Source organism: Branchiostoma floridae, chromosome 11 (assembly GCF_000003815.2).
Source record: "Branchiostoma floridae strain S238N-H82 chromosome 11, Bfl_VNyyK, whole genome shotgun sequence".
NCBI classification, from domain to species: Eukaryota; Metazoa; Chordata; class Leptocardii; order Amphioxiformes; family Branchiostomatidae; genus Branchiostoma; species Branchiostoma floridae.
In genome coordinates this window covers 19,225,283-19,247,777 of record NC_049989.1, presented here as the reverse complement: position 1 = coordinate 19,247,777, position 22,495 = coordinate 19,225,283, and the positions used below count along the sequence as shown (strand labels likewise).

Sequence of the window (22,495 nt, the reverse complement as noted above, 5' to 3'; positions counted from 1 at the left end):
ATCATATATTTGCAGTGACAAAATGCACCAGACGATACTTAACAAAGCCTCCACCACTTAACCCTGCCTGTACTATAGATTTAAAAGCAGGCCCAAAAATCAAGTGAATATGACTGGCCCCAAATTACCTGCATACAGTATGGAAATGGCATCACCAAAGAAACACAGGAAAAATCATACACATACCTTTCTCCTATGCTTATGCTCTATTCATTTCTCCTCCACTTTAGAAAGTTGTATCTTCTTCTGTTTAACCATGATTGCAAAACAGGGTAAAGGAACTTGACCAGAACTATATAGTTTATACAGCTGTCAAAACACCACAAAGACTAAGACGCAAACTCAAATTATACCTAACTAGTATGGCAGGAGCTGTAGCATCATCTGGCAGATACAAAGTAACCCAATACATTGAACGTGACCTACATGTACGCCCCTGCAAACCAGATGACAATTACACAAGTAAAGACCTATCAATCAACCCAAACCCTGGACCATAATCTGTTTTCAAAAAACCAAGCAGATGTTAGTGGTCCTGAATCCCAACCACGAAAAAATCAGCATCAGCCTACAGTGTCAAGTTCATGAACAAGGAAGCCCAAAATCAAACCTGACCGCCAGGACACCACCAACAATTCATGTACCAAAAAACAACACAATGGCACCTTGCGTTCCGGAGATACAGCGCACGCCCCGTGCCCGCACAAAAGGTAACCTGGAATGTCAAGTTCTTTGTCTTTCAAAATTGAGAATTATTCAGCCATCGCCGACACATGTGCCAAATATCATCGCGCCAGCACCAACCATTCAGAAGACATAACTCCGTAAATACCCCTCTCGGACACAAAATTTGACCTGCCGTGTCAAGTTCAAACGCGACAAGGCCCAAAGTCAATCCTAGGCAACAGGCAATGACCCCCCACCCATGCACCAAAAATCGTTGCAATCCCGCGTATCGTTCCGGACACACAGCGCCAAAAGTGCCCAAAAAACACAAAAAATGTCACCTGCAATGTCAAGGTCAAGTGCCAGGAGGCCCAAAATCACACCTGAGTGTCAGGCCACCACCCCCAACCCGCGTACCAAAAATCGTCTTGCTCGCACCATCCGTTCTCGAGAAACAGCGCCCTATATCCCCAGCTTCCAAAAGTTCCCACGCCCGTGAAAACCATACCTGCATACATGCAGGTAATCACTGATACAAGTATTCCCTACAAACGCACCAAAGTTCCAAACGACCGACGGAAACAAGTTCCGTGCCCTCGCGGTAACAAAATGATCAACAAATGTAGCATAATCCTAAGCGCTGCATCATACTCCGGACAGTATAGAGCTCTAAGGATTCATGGTGATAATTCATCTGCAGCAAATCGTTAAGACGAAGAGTAATTGCACTTACATAGAACATGTAGTGTGAAATATAAAATGTTTGACTACATCAAAGCCACCTTTTATTTTATCTTATACAATAAAATATCATTACAATCAGATAGATAAAAGTTAAACAATGTTCATTTTACTGCCGCCTTCACACCTTAAAACAAATTGGAAACATCCAAACAGTAAATAGTATGGGTAAACAAACAAATAAATAAATAAAATAAATGGAAAATTTGTAAAAAAAAATCCTTAAACTGCTGTCAACCATTGAAGAACAAATCACACAAGGAGAGATAAACTTAAGTCATTCGTTGTGTTTTCACAAATAATGGAAAATTGAATGAATACATAAGTATAACAGTCAACCTGCCGGGCAGTAATCGAACAAAAAACCCTACGACAAAATGAAAAAAGAAAAACTACAAGTTCCTATTTTCAAGTGACTAGAATGTTCCCAAGTGTGGCTTCACTATAACTACATGTACCAGCATTTTAGAATGAAACTCCGGTGTTTGCAATTTTTCTGTTGGCAATAACAACTCAAATTTGATCCAGAACAAGGGCATATTGTTCATACAGCATGTACCTAACCTCCAGTTGCTAAACATTACCGTTACGTTTCATAACCACTTTAGATCTTGTACTTATAAATGAGCACTTGAGTCCGTACTATAACAAACTTAAACGAAACAATACAGCATAACACAACGCAGTGTAATACAAGGCAAACATTGTTATTTTACACACGTAGGTTTTACCATATTTTCACTGGGGCAGCAACTGTTCAGCGAGAAGATATTTCATTAATACTTCAGACGAACTTCATGGAAGCTATTTATATGTTTTGTGTTTTGTTGTCTTTCAGAGGTACTTTTATATTAGGGATCATATCCCATTCATTAACTCACAGATCCAATGTCGATTGCTCAACATCGCTGATGAGGTTCATCAGCCACGTATGAATAAGTTGATAGGATAGTTTTTTTAATCAGTGCCAAGCTGAACCGCAATGATGGCTGGAAGCACCTAAGTCCTACTTCCCCCTACTCAGTAAAGAGGTAAGATTGGGAGGGGGGGGCGATCCACGCAAGTCTCGGACCTGGTCTCGTGCTCTCGTAAGACTAGGCCATTCCGTGATCAATATGTACTGAGCAGACGCCGAAAATTTGGAGGTACGTGTTTGAAGTGTTTTCAAGCGTCACTGATTTAAGAACTACTCTATAATCAGTTAAACTTTCACCCTGTGAAAAGGGGTCCGCAGCACGGGTATAAACTACAGCGTTGTTTCCTGCTCTAAGCGAGTGGGTGAATCTTCAACATGACCATCTCTATCGACAATACTTAAGTTGTTTTCTGCTGATGGGGTGTCGTCATGTGAGGCCGCCCCGTCAGGGTTGCTGGGTTTCTTCAGGCAGAGCAAGCTGAGAGAGGTGACGATGATGGAGCCAGCGGAGAAAAAGGAGACGTTGTAGTTTCCCGTAGCATCGTACAGCCAGCCTGCAGAGAGGCAAGATCTGTAACGTTATTGCGATACAATTGTATATGGTACAAAGTAATGGCATTTACTGCTACATAACTACAGTTCTATAAGTCTAATCTACTTAATACAAGGGTGCATGGCATGGGATGAAAATATTTTTTACAGTCATTGGAAGAATTTTAAATATATTTCCTATGTAGGCTATACAAGGGTTGAAACATGTCATAATTTAAGTCCATTGAGGCAAGATCAACAAGTCAGGAAAGACGACTTGACAAAAGTTGATCTGTTAGTGTTGGAAGTTTTATGTTGACGGTAAAACAGCATTTTACTATCTCAGGATAATTTAAGTCTGACAATTGCAATGTGGCATGATCTTATAAATTTAGACGAATACTTTAAGCACATTTCGTACTGTTTCCCTTGAATTATGCCTCAAGCGTACAGCAGGAAGCTTTGCACATGATTTAGATGTGCTATGCATGTGCAGCGTGTGCGTACATTAATAATTTTACTATCCAGTAAAGGTAACTGCTTCGTCTTTTCAACAGATGACATAAGCATAATATATACTTCTAGCATAATCCCATGACTACATGTTACCGGTTTGGTAAGAGTTTTCATTCTAAAATCATGTAAAAAAAAAAGGTACCTGCGATTGGTGACCCTAGCAGATAGGCTGTCCCTCCCGCCAGCAAGGTCCACCCTATACCGTTGAAGAGTCGGGCGACTCCGGTGTACTCTCTCACCAGCACGGCTATCAGCGAGTGGAACACCCCGGAAGACAGGCCGTAGAACGCCATGTACACAATGAGCGAGGCATAGGACCGACAGAAGGGCACGAACAGATTACACAACCCCACCCCTGCTGCTCCGATCATGTAGACGTTTAGTCTACTGATGATCCCAAGATCGGCAAACCAACCCGCAATCAGGCGGAATATGAACTCGCTAATGCCCATGACCGAAATTAAAAACGACGCCTCGGTTTTACCAACTCCGATGTTTTGAGCGTGTTTTGCCATGTGGACAAATACAATGGAGTAACCAAGCATGGTGCCGAAATGGCACGTTTGCACTGCTCTACGTCAACTCTTAAACAGACAGTTTCGGAAAACTATTCGCCTCCACCACACAATGGCCTTCAAGGAGGTGTGTTCATCATTAGTATTGCCACTAATGTCGTATATTGCGCAGTTGTATTCATGCACGTGGGTATTTACATACATGAGGCTAGAAGAAAAAACGTTTGATTTTTATGAACTATGCCGAATTTTTCTTTATCCTTTGTCTTTGATAAAACTGATTTATCCACCCGTTGTTTTTAAGGGCACGATGTTGTGTTGTTGAGTTAATCAGTCTGCCTTATATCGCTGGATCATTCAAAAGCTAATTTGAAAGAACAGTTCTGCCATCTTGTCGGTCGGGTGTAGAATAAAAATCCGTACGATGGAAGAGAAACGTTATTTCAGAGTTTTCCTCCTAGCCTTTATCCTAGGCACTGACACAGCCTGTGCACCACCTACAGCTCCAAGCCATACCTCAAACATAGCAGTGTCCAATGGTAGGCTTATTTTTCTCGGGTAAGTGCTTCTATCCGTTTATATATCTGTCTGTGTTTTCTATTACCATTGCGGCTCTCTGGGCATTTGATTTCATTCAAGTCTAAAGGTAACGCTGCTGTATCAGGCTAAATGCAGTATCAGGAGTAGTTGAGACATTGAAATGATCAAGAAAAATATGATTAAGTATGTTCGAAAATGCAAATACAGATGCTTTGTTTCAAGAATCATAGACCAACTCTAACGTTTCAAATTTTTATTTTGACAATAGTAGAGTCCATTCCAAGACACAATGAGGGTTTTTAGGCGATATTTATAATTAGTCTGAATTATTTTGAATAAAAGAATATCTGAGCCACAATAATCAAATTATTTTCAAAAAATTGACTAAGAAAATACTCATTTATTTGAATTTCTTTGAATATTTTAGAAACATTTTGAAAGTAACTGTACAAAAATATCTTTATTTAGAATAATTGTGAAACCTCTCTGTGATTATTTCACATTTACAAATATTTACAAAAAATGGTAGACCTGGCCAAATGGTAAAATTATTTCCTTGCCCCCATAAAAGTAAGCCCTATTGTTGCATCGGTATATTTTTAGATTTCACTGCTGGGTACTGGTGGATCCTTTGTGGTGGGCCATTGTTGCATGTCACCCAACCATACTTTGCAAGGATGTGTGAATTGCTATATTCCCAGCCCACCGAACCATTTACAAAAAATGGTAGAAAATGGTAAATAATGGTAGAATGCTGTTATCATTATTTAGAAAACATTAGAAGTATCCAATTCCACACCATGAATATTTCCAAAGTTTTACAGGAACATGGAAATATTTATAAAGCTGAAACAGTGTTAAAATATTTCTGAAGTATCAAATGTCCTAGACATATAATTACAAAACTTTAAAATCAATTCTAAATAATGGCAACAAACATCCGCATGGTGTCTTGGAATGGACTCTAATCTGTTATTTCTTCGTTTTCGTAGTCATTCAAATTTCTTTTAGTGATTTTTATGGTTCATTGGATCTAATTTCGCTTCGTTAAGGTTCTTTGACTGTCATTTTCTTATTGATATGCATTTGTTGTTTTGATACTATTGCGCAATTTTGCAGTACATTATGTTATTGATTCTCTTTATTATACGGGGTCAAAAATAAATGCTGTAATCATAATATTCTGTTAACTATTTATCTATCATTTATTATTCACTGCCATTAGATAAGCCTCTATGATATGGTCTTCTCTTGTGCCATTATTTTGTTGCTCCCAATGTAACCACTTTCATCTTTATATGTGATTCCAAAAACAACTAAAAAATAGTCAAGAATAGATACGAATACTAAAATGCTACAAGCTCAACTTATCCTTTTAATTGTATACGAAAAACAAAATACATCGATACATGTTACTTCGCATACACTAGGCGTTGGACCTTTCCTGCTGGGCATCTTTCCGGTTTGCTAGCCAGAGGCTGGTTTGTGCAACAGGAGACTGTAGGTCAAGTTGATTAAGGTGAAAATCACTTTACTCGGGTGAAAATGAGTACCTAGCTTCGGCTAGGGCAGTCCCTCTGATAGGACGTTAAATGGAGGTCCCGTGTCTGGGGAGAGCCATACCCCAGGCACGTTAAAGAACCTGCCACACGTGCGATGGTGTGGTGTGAGTGGTCCAAAACCTACAGTACCTTGGCCGCACCTGGGCAATTACTATCGTATTGAGGTCACCTGAGTGACACCGAATGGCAGCTCGCTCCAGACACTTGCGATTTAGCCCCGCCTATTGTAAGCTCCTCGCAATTTAGCCCCTGGCTGCAAAAAGTGAGTAGTCGGCCCACCCAATAACAAACAAACAAATAACAAAACAAGAAGCTGTGGTCGGCCAGTAGTGTTGATAACGGTTTGTGCTTGTTAGACAATTCATCTCCCACTTCATACGGAACAGAAGTCAATCCCATCAAAAAGCTTATTAAGTAGAGGCAGATTTAGAATAGATTGTTCATCAGTGTAGTTTCATCAGGTTGGTAGATCATTCGAACAAAGTCTTCTTCGTTTCACAGCCTTCTTTTAATTCTTCTGTAGACGTTTCGACGACTATCTGTCACCTTCATCAGTACAAAATGAAGGTGACAGACAGTCGCCGAAACGTCTACAGAAGAATTAAAAGAAGGTTGTGAAACGAAGAAGACTTTGTTCGTAGAATAGATGTTATTTCCCTTTTAATTCATATATAAAAACACATGTAGAAACACATGATAAATTTTCCATTAGTCTAGTCCAAATAACTATAAATTTACTTTTCCCATTAGAACACTTGTGGTCATTTGCGCATTTAGCATACGGGCATGAACATGCAATAAATATTATCGTTATTATTAATCTCATTTAAGGTCCCCTCTCATTTGACGTGCGGCACGCTTGCGGCATTGCTGCGTTCGTTCACTGCGGCACTGTTGTGTTAGTTTCGCCGATTTTGTCTTGCACTCACACTGACGTGCGGCACTGTTGCGTTTCTAGACTAAATGAACATGTTATTGACAATTGCAGCGTTGTCAATTTATGAAAAATCACCGTAAAATGAGATTTATAATGAAAAGATTTCCCTTATGATAATGAATTATATGATACATATGCTATAAATAACCTTGAAAGACTTTTACTGTAAAGGAAATGACCCAAATGAACGGACACTACCATATACCAGATTTCACTCGATGTGTACGTTTTGCACCATGTAACGTTATGTGTAATTTTGTATGTTTATATGTTTATTCACCAATTTTGCAAATTTCTAAAATGAAAATGCTTGATATTTCATACTTCTTTGTATGACGCTGAGTATTTTCATTGTCGGCGGATGGCTTGCCAGCCTATTGATGTCTAAGTCTACCATATTTGTAAAAAGTGAGAAAAATATGGCCCATGGGTCCGAATGACTGTAATTTTTCATTTCATCGGCGGCAGGCTACCAGCAACGATTAGCTTGTAACGTTATAACGCAAACTCGAAAGCAAACGTTATCATCCAACATAAATAATTTCTTTTCGAACGTTGTACGATAATCTTTTTCCCTACATCCGTAGGTTAATCGATAAACCAGTTATTTATTTTTTGTTTTCAAGCATGAAATAATGACCTACTTCCCATTGAATAAGTCAAAAGATGTATTTTTGAGTTAACTCTGAATACGGATACAATGTAAGTTTTGTGGAATTCGCAGTATTTTCACTGGCTCGAAAACCGCTGTAAAATTATCAGAAATGCATCTAAAATAGTTTTTCGGTGATAAAAGTAAAAAATGTTTACTTTTGATTCTTGGTTTAATATAGGCAAAATATATGCTTGATACTGTTTGGGGCATGGTGGCGGCACTGTGGGGGCATTGTTGGGGCACCGTTGGGGCACCGTTGCGGCACTGTTGCGGCATCTTGCCACTTGCGTTATTTCTAAACTTTTTAAAAAACGTCGCGCTTGCAAGCGGCACTTCTAGGTTTGCTTGCGGCACCTCTAGGTTTGCTTGCCGCACCTCTAGGTTTCGTGGGGGTACATCTGCGTTTTCGAACGCAGCAATGCCGCAAGCGTGCCGCACGTCAAGTGAGAGGGGGCCTTTACTTTCTTTGTTCAGTATATAATTTTGTGTAGCACTGCTTTACTTGCAATTGGTCTACGGGCATGAACCTGATTTAATTGCAATGAAGTCATTATATATTATATATAATTATGAGCATGACGAACCATAAGTTCTTCTTATCATATGCTAAATTATCACGACGTAACAAAACCGCACTGTTGCGGCATCTTGCCACTTGCGTTATTTTTAAACTTTTTAAAAAACGTCGCGCTTGCAAGCGGCACTTCTAGGTTTGCTTGCGGCACCTCTAGGTTCCGTGGGGGTGCATCTGCGTTTTCGAACGCAGCAATGCCGCAAGCGTGCCGCACGTCAAGTGAGAGGGGGGCCTTTAGTTGGATTTGTTGAGAGATTTTATTGTACAATATTCTTTTTCAAACACAGTCCAAACCATGAACCTTTCTGCGAAGATCGCGAAGCTTTCTTTGGAGATGGATTCTAGGATCGGAAAAGCTGAGATCCGTGTAGCCGAGTTGGAACGTGAGTAAGGGGCTGTCATATCAGTCTAACTCGAAATATGCTTTCTTTTGTGGGTTAGTAGTAATTTTTGCATTTTCGATTGTTCACTGTTATAAACTACCTCTTGATGTCAAGATGGGTTACTTATCTTCTTTGTCCTTAAGGGGACATGAAAAGTTAAAAACAGATTTTTTCGACGCTAGCCTACTATTATAGTGTGCGTCCGTTTGACAAGAATTCCCAAAATCCCGCAGGCATGTCAGAAATTTTTCAACGCCTGCGTAGTTGCATCATCCTTTAGAGGGTAATAACTCGGGAATGGGTTGACGGACCTTCGTAATATTCTAAATGTAGATAGCTTCAGAGATGCCTTACATAATTGAATGCTAACGATGCAAATCAATGGCTAATTTGCATGATTAATAAGGACAGTTCATAAATACAATGCATTTCATGTTAGAATACGACAAAATATGCCATAGGTAACTAAAAAAGAGATAATTATGAGGCTTACTGTTAAGTATATATCTGATTGGCAAAAGTTCCACAGCATTTCGTCCGCCCATGCGTAATTGCACCACACGTTTGAAAGGGAATAACTCTGGATGGGGTTGACGGATCATCGTGATTTTTAATATGTAGATAACTTCGGAGATGCCTTCCATAAATAAGGACTATTAATGCAAACCAGACGCTAATTTGCATAATTAATGAGCACCGTTTATTAATCCACATAATACTAATTTCATTATACTAGGACACTTAAACTGTTAAACATGACATATGTAACTAGAAAAGAGAGAAATATCAATAGACATCAATTATGCAAATTGTTACCTAATTTACATAATCAATGTAATAATAAAACCGTCACCATGGCAATAGTTTTCATTGCCAAACTTTTTATCCTTGGTTTCGGATTCCCAGGACACAAGGAACCAAAGGGACCCACTATCTCTCTGCCAACCGAGCCCCTTGGACGTCCGGAAGAAAAGGGAACGATTGGTTCAGTGTTTCCCTGGCCAACTAGTGAAAGGGGGGTCAAGATGCCGACTGGGCCTCCCAGAGAAGGGAGTGAAATGCGGCCACTTGGCTCCGTATCTGTCATTCCTTATGGAGTAAAGGTAGCCACTGGGCCATCTGGCCCTCCAGGAGAAAAGGGACCCATGGGGCCTCCCGTTCCTGGGTTTACTGCTCCTTCCGGAGAAAAGGGAGCCACTGGTTCTCCCGGAGAAATGGGATCCTTTGGGCCAGCTGGTCCTCCCGGAGAAAAGGGACCCATGGGGCCTCCCGGTCCTGGGTTTGCTGGTCCTCCCGGAGAAAAGGGAGCAATTGGGCCAGCTGGTCCTCCCGGAGAAAAGGGACCCATGGGGCCATCTGGTCCTCCTGGAGAAAAGGAAGCCATTGGGCCAGCTGGTCCTCCCGGAGAAAAGGGACCCATGGGGCCTCCCGGTCCTGGGTTTGTTGCTCCTCCCGGAGAAAAGGGACCCATGGGGCCTCCCGGTCCTGGGTTTCCTGGTCCTCCAGGAGAAAAGGGACCCACTGGTTCTCCCGGAGAAATTGGAGCCTTTGGGCCAGCTGGTCCTCCCGGAGAAAAGGGACCCATGGGGCCTCCAGGGGGAAAAGGACCCATGGGGCCTCCTTGTCCTGGGTTTGCTTGTCCTTCTGGAGAAAAGGGAGCCATGGGTCCTCCAGGAGAAAAGGGAGCCATGGGGCCTCCAGGGAAAAAGGGAGCCATGGGGCCACCCGGAAGAGAGATGGTCGGGCCGCCCGGAGAAAAGGGAGCCATGGGTCCTCCCGGAGAAAGGGGAGTCATGGGGTGTCCAGGAGAAAAGGGAGCCATTGGGCCTCCCGGTCGAAAGGGAGCAATCGGGCCACCAGGTCGAAAGGGAGCCACAGGGCCAACTGGATCCGCTGGTCCACCAGGTTTGCTAGGCAGTTCAGTGTGTCCTGCCAGGCAGGCTAAAAAACCTCGTCTATCCGTTACGGGTAAGTTATATATGATTAAGTGGAGGGTATGTGATTTATCTACCATTCAGAAGCACACTATAACTTAACCTAACTTATTATGACTTATGATATTTTTCTTGCATTATTTTCCCATTGACGCATTTTATTTCATTCCATATTAAATATTCAGACAAGTCTTTGCTAATATATATTCATGGTCCATGTAGAAGCATACTATATACAAAATAAAACACGTGTGTAGTAAAGAACTGAGTTTTAAAAGGCAAATGTACAATGTTTACCCTAGCACGTTGCCCGAGTGGTTATAACATGTTTCAACAAACCTGCTACAAGATGTTCAGCACACCAAAGAAATTCAACCAAGCTGCCTCGGCCTGTAATGAAGACGGCGGAACCCTCGCCATGCCCCAAGACGCTGGGACCAACACCTTCCTGGTCTCCCTACAGGCTAAGAAGGTCTACTGGATCGGCCTGCATGACCAGCGCAAAGAAGGCAGATTTCAGTGGATGGATGGCTCTGATATTGGAAAGTACAATTCGTGGTATCCGAAACAGCCAGATAACGTGTATGGTATTGAAGATTGCGTTCTCAGCTTTGATGGAAAATGGTACGACATGGAGTGCCGAAACAGGATGCTATTCAGTTGTGAAGTTGCTCCAAGTACGTGAGTCAAGTAAATGTTTTACTCTTTCTTTGAATGCTTTGAGAAAAAAAGAGTAAGCAACTTAATGAGAAACAGTCTTATCTAAAACATCTCATCTTACTTATGGTAGACTCATTTGTTCCTCTGCAGGACGTGGCTAGGCTGGACTCTCAAGACTTCCAAGACGGTTGGTTGTCAGGCGGTCCATAGAAACAGTAAAAAAGGAAAACAGGGCACAGCGTAGAAGATTGCATTCAAGAATAATTCAAATATGTAGTACTTTTGTGACTGTGATCATCAGTTGGTCAGATTAGAATCTGATACAGAAATATCAATTAAGTAATGAAATATGGAAGTTTATCTATGTTGGTAGAATTCATTATGGATCTTAAAGTCTGGAAGTTGAACTGTAATTTCTTACACAAAATTGGACTTATCCCTCAACAACGACTGTCGACGCCATAGACTTCCTGCAACTTACGATCCACTCAACGAGTCGGGTGTCCTATCTGCATAACCTGACGTGACGTGACAGAGGCAGTAGATTGCTCATTGACTGGTTTTTCAGTAATTTTTTGGTGATGGAACTTAGATCGAGAATAGTACCTTAAACTATTACCTTCAAGTGTCATAAAGTGTATTTGTTCAAATTGTACTATTTCGATTAATTTCATGGACGGATATTTTAGAATGCAACATTAACCTTTGGTTCAAGTATCTGAAGGGTTTATCGCTTGGCGTTTTTAATAATTACAATAACTATTTACTTTTGATTAGTAGTACTTCGAACAAATTTACGATAACATAACAATGGTACATCAATTCTTTGTAAAGTTGTGAAGGGACCAAAGAACTAATATTTCTTCATGTTTTACCGTTACCTGGATTTTGTCCACATTTGTAATGTTATATGAATTTTAACTAAAGATATTAGTCATGATCTAACGTGGTAAATGACTAAACTAACAAAAGCGTTCTCACTAAACGGCATCGCTTCATCTTGTTTTATTCCAACATGATCTGAGACACATGTCATTTTCCTGGAGGAACACAAAAATACATTCATGTCAGAAAGATTAGCAGCACTACTGACATACATAATTCATTTCCATTAGATTCTCTGATAAATATGCTGTTCTATCGCTGTGCTATTACAGCCAATACATTTTTTTAAAACATGATTGCTTATATGAATGTACTTTTTCATATACTTTAGAAATACGAAACATTTACTGTTAAATCATGATGACACAGCAGGACGTAATCTCAACTAGAAAGGCCGACATTTGCTTAAGAGCAAATACAGCATATTTCAGCCATACCCCTTCCCACGCAACATTGGACTGTTCCAAATCACCCCTGCGCAAAAATGGAACATCCTCTTAACAGTACATTATCCCCCAAAGTGGACTGGTATTGTGAATTGACTCCAGGTAAAAACAGAGCTTGCTTCTATTTTTCAGAAAATGACAATAATCACACCTTCCATTCAGAAAATTTTCATCATGACTGAAAATTGTTGAATGACTTCATGTAATGTCATTAACAATTTTCAGTACGATAACTAGGTGTAAGTTTAAAAAAGTATAAGCTCCTTGTGATGTGGGTACATTTATTATTGCAATGAACTTTTTTTATTCAAGTAGGGCATACGATTTAATAATTATCAAGCAGGTGCAGGTACTGTAGGAGCGTTTGTTTTCTTCAAGCTGTAAAACTGTTAAACTGTTTTACTTTGTATGCAATCTACCATCGAGCCTATTCTTATTTTAGTTTAACAACTTCCTGCCAGACCCGGAAGATACGATTGAACCTTGTTCGAGGATTTATTTTCGTCTGTCTGGTCAGTCTGTTCATACCCTGGCACTGAGAGTGTTTTATTGGGCTGAAACTCTGGCAGTTTAAAGTTACTTACAATTTAAATGTTCAAAGTTTATGCCAAACAACAACAGCACTAGGAAATGTGGCCACTATAGACAGGTGGTCACTATAGAGAAAATGCTGATCTATTGACTAGGAGCCATACGTTACACATGATTTCAGTACACTGATCATTAATCATATAAACATTGCACAGGTAAGCCAATTGTTTAGATGTACAATTAAGTTCAAATAATTCTGAAGAGAAATATTGATGAGAAAATAATCATTCTCGCCACTGTCTAACTTATAATTACGTATCAAAACTAAACGCAGATTTTCTAACTAACGCACCTTTCGCCGACTTCATCATAGGACCGCCGGCTATCAATCAAACACGGCTGTTGATTAGACTTAGAGTTTCAAACAGTCATGTGCTGTGTGCCAGTTGACAGCGAACTTCATGCTACGTGATGTTTTACATTGCTTGGACCTTCTTTCCTACAGCGGTGCTTCTACAAAATATTTAGACTGTAACACTGAGTTTTATAGAATAGAATTTGACGCAGAACAGCGTTTTTTGCTGGGTATTTTTTTTGAAACATGTCCGTGGGAATATCAGCGAGGCGGCGACGTAGGGATATCAGACCGTCAACAAAAGTCGCACGGCGGCTAACGGCGCAGCGAAGATACTAGCGCTATAAATAAGCGCTTCAACTAAGGATGGCAACCCGTACAATATTTTTGTATACTGTTGAGCTAAGTAAAGTTTGTTGTTTATGAGGCTTTAGTTGTCTTTGAAGCTTTGACCCGAAATATTTTAAAGTCAAACTGCTGAAGAGAAGTAAGTGACTGCTACGATTATCGTAGATATGGCCCTAAAAAAACTGATAAAAGAAGCCTTCTCAATAGCCTAAAATGCAAGAGCTTCCGGGGGGGCTTCGCCCACCTGGGTCCCCCCCACAGTGGCCCTGCCCCTGGACCCCGCCAGGGACATTCGGCGGCCCCCGGACCCCTGTCCGACGCTTTGAAAAAATCCTGGCGAGAAGTCTGTACGGCCTGAGTCTTCAAGTTAACGTATTGTGTGGTCCCGCTTATGAATATTAATTAGCCTTCGCTTTCCTCTTCGTTGATTGGCTGAACCATTAATTGAATTAACTCTTCCTGCCGGCTAGACGCAGGTGCAGATGTCGGCTCTGTGGGGTGAACGTCCGAAAGGTCACGGCATGGAGAACGAAAGAAAACCAATTTCCCCTAAAAAAAGTGCTGTAATTAAGCCTTTTACAGTACTTTATGCCAAAAATTTTACTTGGATCATTTTACCAACTATATTATGCCTATCTATACCAAATGTTACTCATACCAGGGTACAGGGGTGCAAAATATACCGTTATAAGACCGTCAACAACAGTCGCACGGAGCTAACAGCGCAGCGAAAATACCATCGCTAGCGTTTCAACTTCGGATAACAAGTTATAAGTACTGTTGAACTCAGTAACGTTAAAGTTTGTTTTTAGTTGCCTTTGACGGTTTGACCTGAAACAGTGTTACGCTAAACTCCTGAAGAGAAGTTAAGTGACTGCTGCGATTATCATAGATATGCCCCTAAGAACTGATACAATATAAAGCCTTCTGAATAGTCTAAAATGCGAGAGCCTTAGGCGGGCTTTGCTCCCCCTGGCGGGAACACTGCTATATACGGGATCATGAGGCCCCGCTTATGAATATTAATTAGCCTTTGGCCTCCTCTTCGCTGATTGGCTAGGTCTTTGATTCAATTAACTCTCCGGCTGACGCGCACAGGTGTGGCTCTGTGAGGGGTCACGGAAGGTCACGTCAGGAGGCCAAAAGAAAACAAATTTCCCCTCAGAAAAGTGCCAAAATTAATCATTTTAAAGTTGTTCATGTCAAAAATTTTACTTGAATCTTGTTACCAAGTATCTAATGCCTATCTATACCAAATTTCAGGTCATTTAATTGTAATACCAGGGTACAGGAACCAAAAGTGTCCTTTTTTGGTCAAAAATTGGCCAAAAATCGCAAAAATAAGCATTTTGTTGCACTGTACACCAAAAGTGTTATTGAATTTATATGAAGGGATTATCAAGGCACATCTGTGTCAAATTTCAGCTCATTCGGTTGCAATACCAAGGTACAGGAGCCAAAAGTGTCCTTTTTTGGTCAAAAATTGGTCAAAAAATCGCAAAAATAAGCATTTTGTTGTACTGTACACCAAAACTGATATTGAATCTATATGGGGGACTTATCAAGGCACATCTCTGTCAAATTTCAGCTCATTTGGTTGTAATACCAGGGTACAGGGGCCAAAAGTGTCCTTTTTTGGTCAAAAATTGGTCAAAAAATCGCAAAAATAAGCATTTTGTTGTACTGTACACCAAAACTGATATTGAATCTATATGGGGGACTTATCAAGGCACATCTGTGCCAAATTTCAGCTCATTCGGTTATAATACCAGGGTACAGGGGGCCCAAATATACAGTTTTGGTCTTAAGATGACCAAAAAACCTTAATAAAATCATTTAAGAGACAGATATGGAAAAAAATGAAAAAAACGCCCGAGGGTATTGGCCCACTCTACCCTTGTGCCAAATTTCAAGTCATTCGGTTGAGGAACAACGGAGATACCGTGTTCTGAAGATTTGACAGGAGAAAGAAAGAAGAAACATTACGAATACTAGAAAGGCCGACATTTGCTTAGGAGCAAATACAGCATATTGCAATCCATCTTCATCCTGGAAAAAATCCCCAAATTCAACAATTTGAAGTAATGTCTGCTCAAAGGGAAAATGAAGTACTGTGGGCAGTTGTCCTACACACCTATATCCCGAATTTTAGGTCATTTGGTTTCAATACAAGGGCATAGAAGCCAAAAATATACATTTTTAGACAAAAATGACTGAAAACCCCAAAATAACTCATTTTTGAAGTGATCTATGAAGAAAGTTTCAATGGGGTCATGTGAGCATATGTTCAATGCACCTCTGCACCAAATTTCAGGCCATTTGGTTTCTATAAAAGGGTATAGGAGCAAAAAATAGACATTTTTAGTCAAAAATGGTCGAAAAACCCAAAATAACTCATTTTAGAAGTGATATATGAAGAAAGTGTTGATGGGAGCCTGTGCTCATATGTCCAATGCACCTATGTACCAAATTTCAGGTCACTTGGTTTCTATACAAGGGTATAGGAGCCAAAAATAGACATTTTTAGTCAAAAATGGCCCAAAACCCTAAAATTACTCATTTTTGGAGTAAACAATGAATGAAGCGTTGATGGGGTTCTGTGGTCATATGTCCAATGCACCTTCACACCAAATTTCAGGTCATTTGGTTTGAATACAAGGGCATAGGAGCCAAAAATATACTTTTTTAGTCATAAATGGCCAAAACCCCTAAAATAACTCATTTTTGGAGTGATCTATGAAGAAAGTGTTGATGGTTTTCTGTGCTCATATGTCCAATGCACCTCTGTACCAAATTTCAGGTCATAAGCTTGTAATACCAGGGCACAGGGGCCCAAAATATACATATTTTGTCTAAAAATGACCAAAAACCCTAAATATCATAAATTCTAAGGCCTCTATCAAAAAAGTGAAAAAAACACCTGGGGGTATTTGATATCCCTACCCCCATGCCAAATTTCAGCTCATTTGGCCCAAAAATGAAAAAGTTAAAGGGGTCTGAAGATTTGACAGGAGAAGAAACTCAGCAAAAACTAGAAAGGCCGACATTTGCTTAGGAGCAAATACAGCATATTGCAATCCATCTTCATCCTTGAAAAAATCCACAAATTCAACAATTTGAAGTAATGTCTACTCAAAGGGAAAATGAAGTACTCTCGGCACTTGTCCTACACACCTTCATGTCGAGTTTTAGGTCATTTGGTTTCAATACAAGGGCATATATGCCAAAAATATACATTTTTAGACAAAAATGGCTAAAAATCCCAAAATAACTCATTTTATAAGTGCTCTATGAAGAAAGTGTTGATGGGGTCCTATTGTCATATGTCCAACGCACCTCTGTACCAAATTTCAGGGCATTTGGTTTACATACAAGGGTATAGGGGCCAAAAATATACATTTTTAGTCAAAAATGACTGAAAACCCAAAAATAACTCATTTTTCAAGTGATCTATGAAGAAAGTGTCGATGAGGTCCTGTGAGCATATGTTCAATGCACCTCTGTGCTAAATTTCAGGTCATTAGGTTTTCATACAAGGGCATAGGAGCAAAAAATATACATTTTTAGTCAAAAATGGCCAAAAACCCTAAAATAACTCATTTTTGGAGTAAACAATGAATAAAGCATTGATGGGGTTCTGTGGTCATATGTCAAGCGCACCTATGTACCAAATTTCAGGTCATTTGGTTTTAATACAAGGGCATATGAGCCATAAATATACATTTTTAGTCAAAAATGGCCAAAACCCCTAAAATAACTCATTTTTGAAGTGATCTATGAAGAAGGTGCCGATGGTTTTCTGTGCTCATATGTCCAATGCACCTCTCTGCCAAATTTCAGGTCATTAGCTTGTAATACCAGGGCACAGGGGCCCAAAATATACATATTTTGTCTAAAAATGACCAAAAACCCTAAATATCATAAATTCTAAGGCCTCTATCAAGAAAGTGAAAAAAACACCTGGGGGTATTTGCTATTTCTACCACCATGCCAAATTTCAGCTCATTTGGCCCAAAAATGAAAAAGTTGAATCAACTTGAAGATTTTGACAGGAGAAGAAGAAACTCAGCAAAAACAATATATTGCAATCCCATACTATGTATGGATTGCAATATAACTAGAAAGGCCGACATTTGCTTGAGAGCAAATACAGCATATTTCAGCCATCTCCCTCCTCATGTAACAATAGACTGTTCCAAAATCACTCATGTGCAAAAATGGAACACTTCTGCTTAAAATGACTTCTAACTACTAATCACACTTATGAGCAAAAATGAATCTTACAAAAACCCCTTCAAGAATGGACTCAAAAAAATAGACGACTCCAAAAACACTTCCGCTAAGAAATGGAATTTGGAATCATCAGCCGTCCAAAACCATATTTGCAAAAAATCCCCCCTCTGTGCAAGAATCGACTCTTCCTGTTATACCCCTATGTAAAGTGGAGCGATCCAAAAATATAGCTAAAATAGTCAGCGAAGTCCACAAAATGAATTTTAAAAAAATACCCCCTTCGTCGAAGAATGGAATCTCCCAGCTCACCCTGTTTGAAATTGCACAATAGACAAGTCCAGAAATACTCACAGTACATGGCCTTTGTATAAGAAGCAACCCAGTCCAAAACTGAATTTAAAAAAAAGTCCCCCGTGCATGAATGGGCTCTTCCAGATAAAACAAGGCTTGCTGATTGGCTGCCGAATCCTCCTCATGTACAGTCTTCAGGTGGAGGTAAACTTCCATTTAACAAATGGAATTCGGAATCATCACCCATGTCCAAAACTGATTTTTTTTAAATCCCCCCCTATGTGCAAAAATGGACTGTCCCAGTAGTAGTCAAGTGGATCAGTGCGAAAACACTTCCGCTCAAAAAAACATAAGCATTATCACCAAAGTCTAAAAGTAAATTTTAAAATACACCCCCTGTCCAACAATGGACTCTTCCAGCAAAATAAGCTCGCTCATTGGCTGGCCATTAATTGGATTCACCTTGTCCACCAACCACCTGGATGTCTATGGACTAGGTAGGTAGGTAGATAATTAGATCTACCTGGCACACCTGTGGCCCTGACACACCAGAATGACCTAGAGGTCGTTGACCTCGGCACTCCAACCTTACCTATCCTAAACTCTCCCACAAAAACCTCCTTAAGGAGCCATTTTGAAGTGATTTATACTACATATTATACATGGATCCTTTGAATAAGTATCTAGGGCACCTCTGTGCCAAATTTCAGGTCATTTGGATGTAATACCATGGTACAGGGGGCCAAAATATACAGTCTTGGTCCAAAAGTTGCAATAAAACCTCAATAAAATCATTTAAGGAGCAGATATGAAAAAATAAAAAAAACACATTTGGGTATTGGCCCACTCTACCCTTGTGCCAAATTTCAAGTCATTTGGTCCAGAAACGGCGGAGATGAATTGCTTTGAAAATTTGACAGGAGAAAGAAAGAAAGAAAGAAACATTACGAATACAATATATTTCACCATACCTATGGTATGGCTGAAATATAACTAGAAAGGCCGACATTTGCTTAGGAGCAAATACAGCATATTGCAATCCATCTTCATCCTTGAAAAAATCCCAAAATTCAACAATTTGAAGTAATGTTTGCTCAAAGGGAAAATGAAGTACTGTGGGCACTTGTCCTACACACCTTCATGCCGAATTTTAGGTCATTTGGTTTCAATATAAGGGCATAGGAGCCAAAAATATACATTTTTTAGTTTAGAATGGCTAAAAATCCCAAAATAACTCATTTTATAAGTGCTCTATGAAGAAAGTGTTGATGGGGTCCTGTTGTCATATGTCCAATTTACCTTTGTACCAAATTTCTGGTTATTTTGTTTACATACAAGGGCATAGAAGCCAAAAATATACATTTTTAGTCAAAAATGACTGAAAACCCCAAAATAACTAATTTTTGAAGTGATCTATGAAGAAAGTGTCAATGGGACCCTGTGAGCATATGTGCAATGCACCTCTGTACCAAATTTCATGTCACTTGGTTTCTATACAAGGGCATAGGAGCATAAAATATACATTTTTAGTCAAAAATGGCCAAAAACCCTAAAATAACTCATTTTTGGAGTAAACAATGAATAAAGCGTTGATGGGGTTCTGTGGTCATATGTCAAACGCACCCATGTACCAAATTTCAGGTCATTTGGTTTTAACACAAGGGCATAGGAGCCAAAAATATACATTTTTAGTCAAAAATGGCCAAAACCCCTAAAATAACTAATTTTTGAAGTGATCTATGAACAAAGTGTTGATGGTTTTCTGTGCTTATATGTCCAATGCACCTCTGTACCAAATTTTAGGTCATTAGCTTGTAATACCAGGGCACAGGGACCCAAAATATACATATTTTGTCTAAAAATGACCAAAAACCCTAAATATCATAAATTCTAAGGCCTCTATCAAAAAAGTGAAAAAAACACCTGGGGGTATTTGCTATCCCTAACTCCATGCCAAATTTCAGCTCATTTGGCGCAAAAATGAAAAAGTTGAATCAATTTGAAGATTTGACAGGAGAAGAAGAAGAAGAAACCGAGGAAAAACAATATATTGCAATCCCATACTATGTATGGATTGCAATATAACAATATATTGCAATCCCATACTATGTATGGATTGCAATATAACAATATATTTCACCATACCTATGGTATGGCTGAAATATAATAAAGTACCACTACTGCATTAAACGTCACCAACTCACATTTTTCAATAGTTCCCCACAAAATGCAACAAGTTTTCCAGCAGCTTCTGTCAGAAGAGACGCACGAATCACACGTATACTGCTTTTCTACTGAGATGTGGTAACCGAAATATTGTGCAACCAAAATGGAACAACCAGAAAATTAATAGCTTCAACGGATTTAATCTTTTAGACATTTTTTGTTGTTGTTTTGCTTGCTTTGCTAACTTTCAAATTATACTTATACATGCACATCATGAATCATATTCAGTTTTGGAGTCATATGTTGTTTAGACCCAATTTTGGTTGCACACCTTCGAACTTCAACCGGAGAACAAAACTGACAGATACTTAACAACTACAGGCCTAGGAAGCACAAGTTTCTCACTTACAAAATCATTGATACAGGTATTCCTTACAAATACACCAAAGTTCCAAACGACCGACGGAAATAACAATTTCCATGTCCTCGCGGTCGCAAAATGATCAACAAGTATAGCATAGTTCAACACGCTGTACATCATACTTTGGACAGTATAAAGCTCTAAGGATTCATGGTGATAATTCCTCTGTAGCAAATCGTTTAGACGAAAAGTAATTGCACTTATATACAACATGTTCTGTAGAATGTGAAATAAATTTTTGACCACAGCAAAGCCACCTTAAAATTTTATCTCATACAATAACGAAATTTTACAATTAGATAGATAGATAAAAGTTAAACCATGTTCACACCTCCAAAGGAAGTTTGATATTCTATGCAAATGGAAAACAATAAAAGGTATCATAATAGAAGGTAAACAAATAAATAAATAAATGGAAAATGTGTAGAAAATATCTTTAAAAGTGCTGTTTACCATTAAAACCACAAAAGAAGAGATAAGTCATTCATTGTGTTTTGACAAATGATAAAAAATTAAATTATTACAAAGTCATGGTCTAAGTCTAAGTCATGGGTATAGCAACCTGCCTGGCAGTAATCGATAACAAAAACCCTACCACAAAATGAAAGAAAAACTACTCGTTCCTTTTTTAAATTGACTAAAATATTCGCACGTGTGGCCTCAATATAACAGCTCAGCAGCATTCACATGGCATGATACAATATCACTAATTTCTGTCTGTTTACACAACAATTACTCTCTGCTTTCACCTTCATTTCCTATAACTGACATACACGGTTATGTATGGGGACAGCGTGGACTAAATAATGGCTGTTTAGACAACGTTGCATCATCGTCTTTAAAGGGGGTGAGGTAAAGGCATGTGAACCTGAAAGTTCATTCGTGTTGGTAAAATCATTCTGGAAATTAATTGTAATTTCCAGCACAAACGTTGAACATACCGACATTTAGAATAAAAGCTTCGGTCTTTGTCAAGTTTTCTGTAGGCAAGAACAATTCAAATTTGATCCAGAATAAGGTCATGTTGTTCATACCGCATGTTTCTTTTGTACTTAACCTCCAGTTGCTAGACATTATCGTTACATTATTGATCTTGTACTAATAATGAGCACTTGAGCCAGTATTTAAACAAGCTAACGAAACATTACAACACAACAAATACAATATAACACAACGCAATATAATACAAACATTATCATTTTACGCACGGAGGTTTTACCACATTTTCACTGGGGCAGCAACCGTTTAGCGACAAGATATTTCATAAGTACTTCGGACGAATTTCATGGAAGCCATTTGTATGTTTTGTTGTCTTTCAGATAGCACATATATCAGCGACCATGTCCCATTCATCAAGTCCCAGGTCATACAGATCCAATGTCGGTTGCTCAACATACCTGAAGATGTTCATCAGCGACGTACGAGTAAGTCAGAGGAATAGTTTTTCAATCTCTGACTCTTGAAAACGTGTTGGAAGGCGCCAAACTGAACCGCAATGATGGCTGGGAGCTGCCCAAGTCCTACCTCCCCCTAATCCGTAAGGAGGCCGGGGAAGGGGGATTGGAAGGTGGGGGGTTGGGTGATCCACGCAAATCTCGGGCCTGGTCTCGTGATCTCGTGAGACTTGGCTATTCTGTGATCAAGACGTACTGAGCGGAAGCCGAAAATTTGGAGGTACTTGTTTCACAT

At 39.5% G+C, this 22,495-nt stretch overlaps 2 protein-coding genes across 2 annotated transcripts; one reads left to right on the top strand and one right to left on the bottom strand.

Annotated features, from left to right (window-relative positions):
• Positions 1 to 1,201: 1,201 nt before the first annotated feature.
• LOC118425485 (monocarboxylate transporter 12-B-like) lies at positions 1,202 to 3,921 on the bottom strand. Its single transcript, XM_035834344.1, has 2 exons — positions 3,513 to 3,921; positions 1,202 to 2,877 (listed from the first exon to the last, which is right to left on the bottom strand). Exons 1-2 carry the CDS (start codon positions 3,913 to 3,915, stop codon positions 2,654 to 2,656), a joined length of 627 nt encoding a protein of 208 aa, XP_035690237.1. The 5' UTR covers positions 3,916 to 3,921; the 3' UTR covers positions 1,202 to 2,653.
• A 5,640-nt stretch (positions 3,922 to 9,561) lies between these two features.
• LOC118425327 (collagen alpha-1(I) chain-like) lies at positions 9,562 to 22,459 on the top strand. The gene is made up of 5 exons (XM_035834135.1): positions 9,562 to 10,060; positions 10,211 to 10,441; positions 10,773 to 11,147; positions 22,126 to 22,185; positions 22,284 to 22,459. Exons 1-5 carry the CDS (start codon positions 9,562 to 9,564, stop codon positions 22,457 to 22,459), a joined length of 1,341 nt encoding a protein of 446 aa, XP_035690028.1.
• The last annotated feature ends 36 nt before the right edge of the window (positions 22,460 to 22,495 follow it).

Coding starts and splice junctions, on each gene's coding strand:
- LOC118425485 (XM_035834344.1), bottom strand. CDS start 3,915: ATGCTTGGTTACTCCATTGTATTTGTCCACATGGCAAAACACGCTCAA. Junction 2,878..3,512: donor GCTAGGGTCACCAATCGCAG/GTACCTTTTTTT, acceptor GCCTCTCTGCAG/GCTGGCTGTACGATGCTACG.
- LOC118425327 (XM_035834135.1), top strand. CDS start 9,562: ATGCCGACTGGGCCTCCCAGAGAAGGGAGTGAAATGCGGCCACTTGGC. Junction 10,442..10,772: donor TGGATCCGCTGGTCCACCAG/GTTTGCTAGGCA, acceptor TGTTTACCCTAG/CACGTTGCCCGAGTGGTTAT. Junction 22,186..22,283: donor CCAGGTCATACAGATCCAAT/GTCGGTTGCTCA, acceptor ACGTGTTGGAAG/GCGCCAAACTGAACCGCAAT.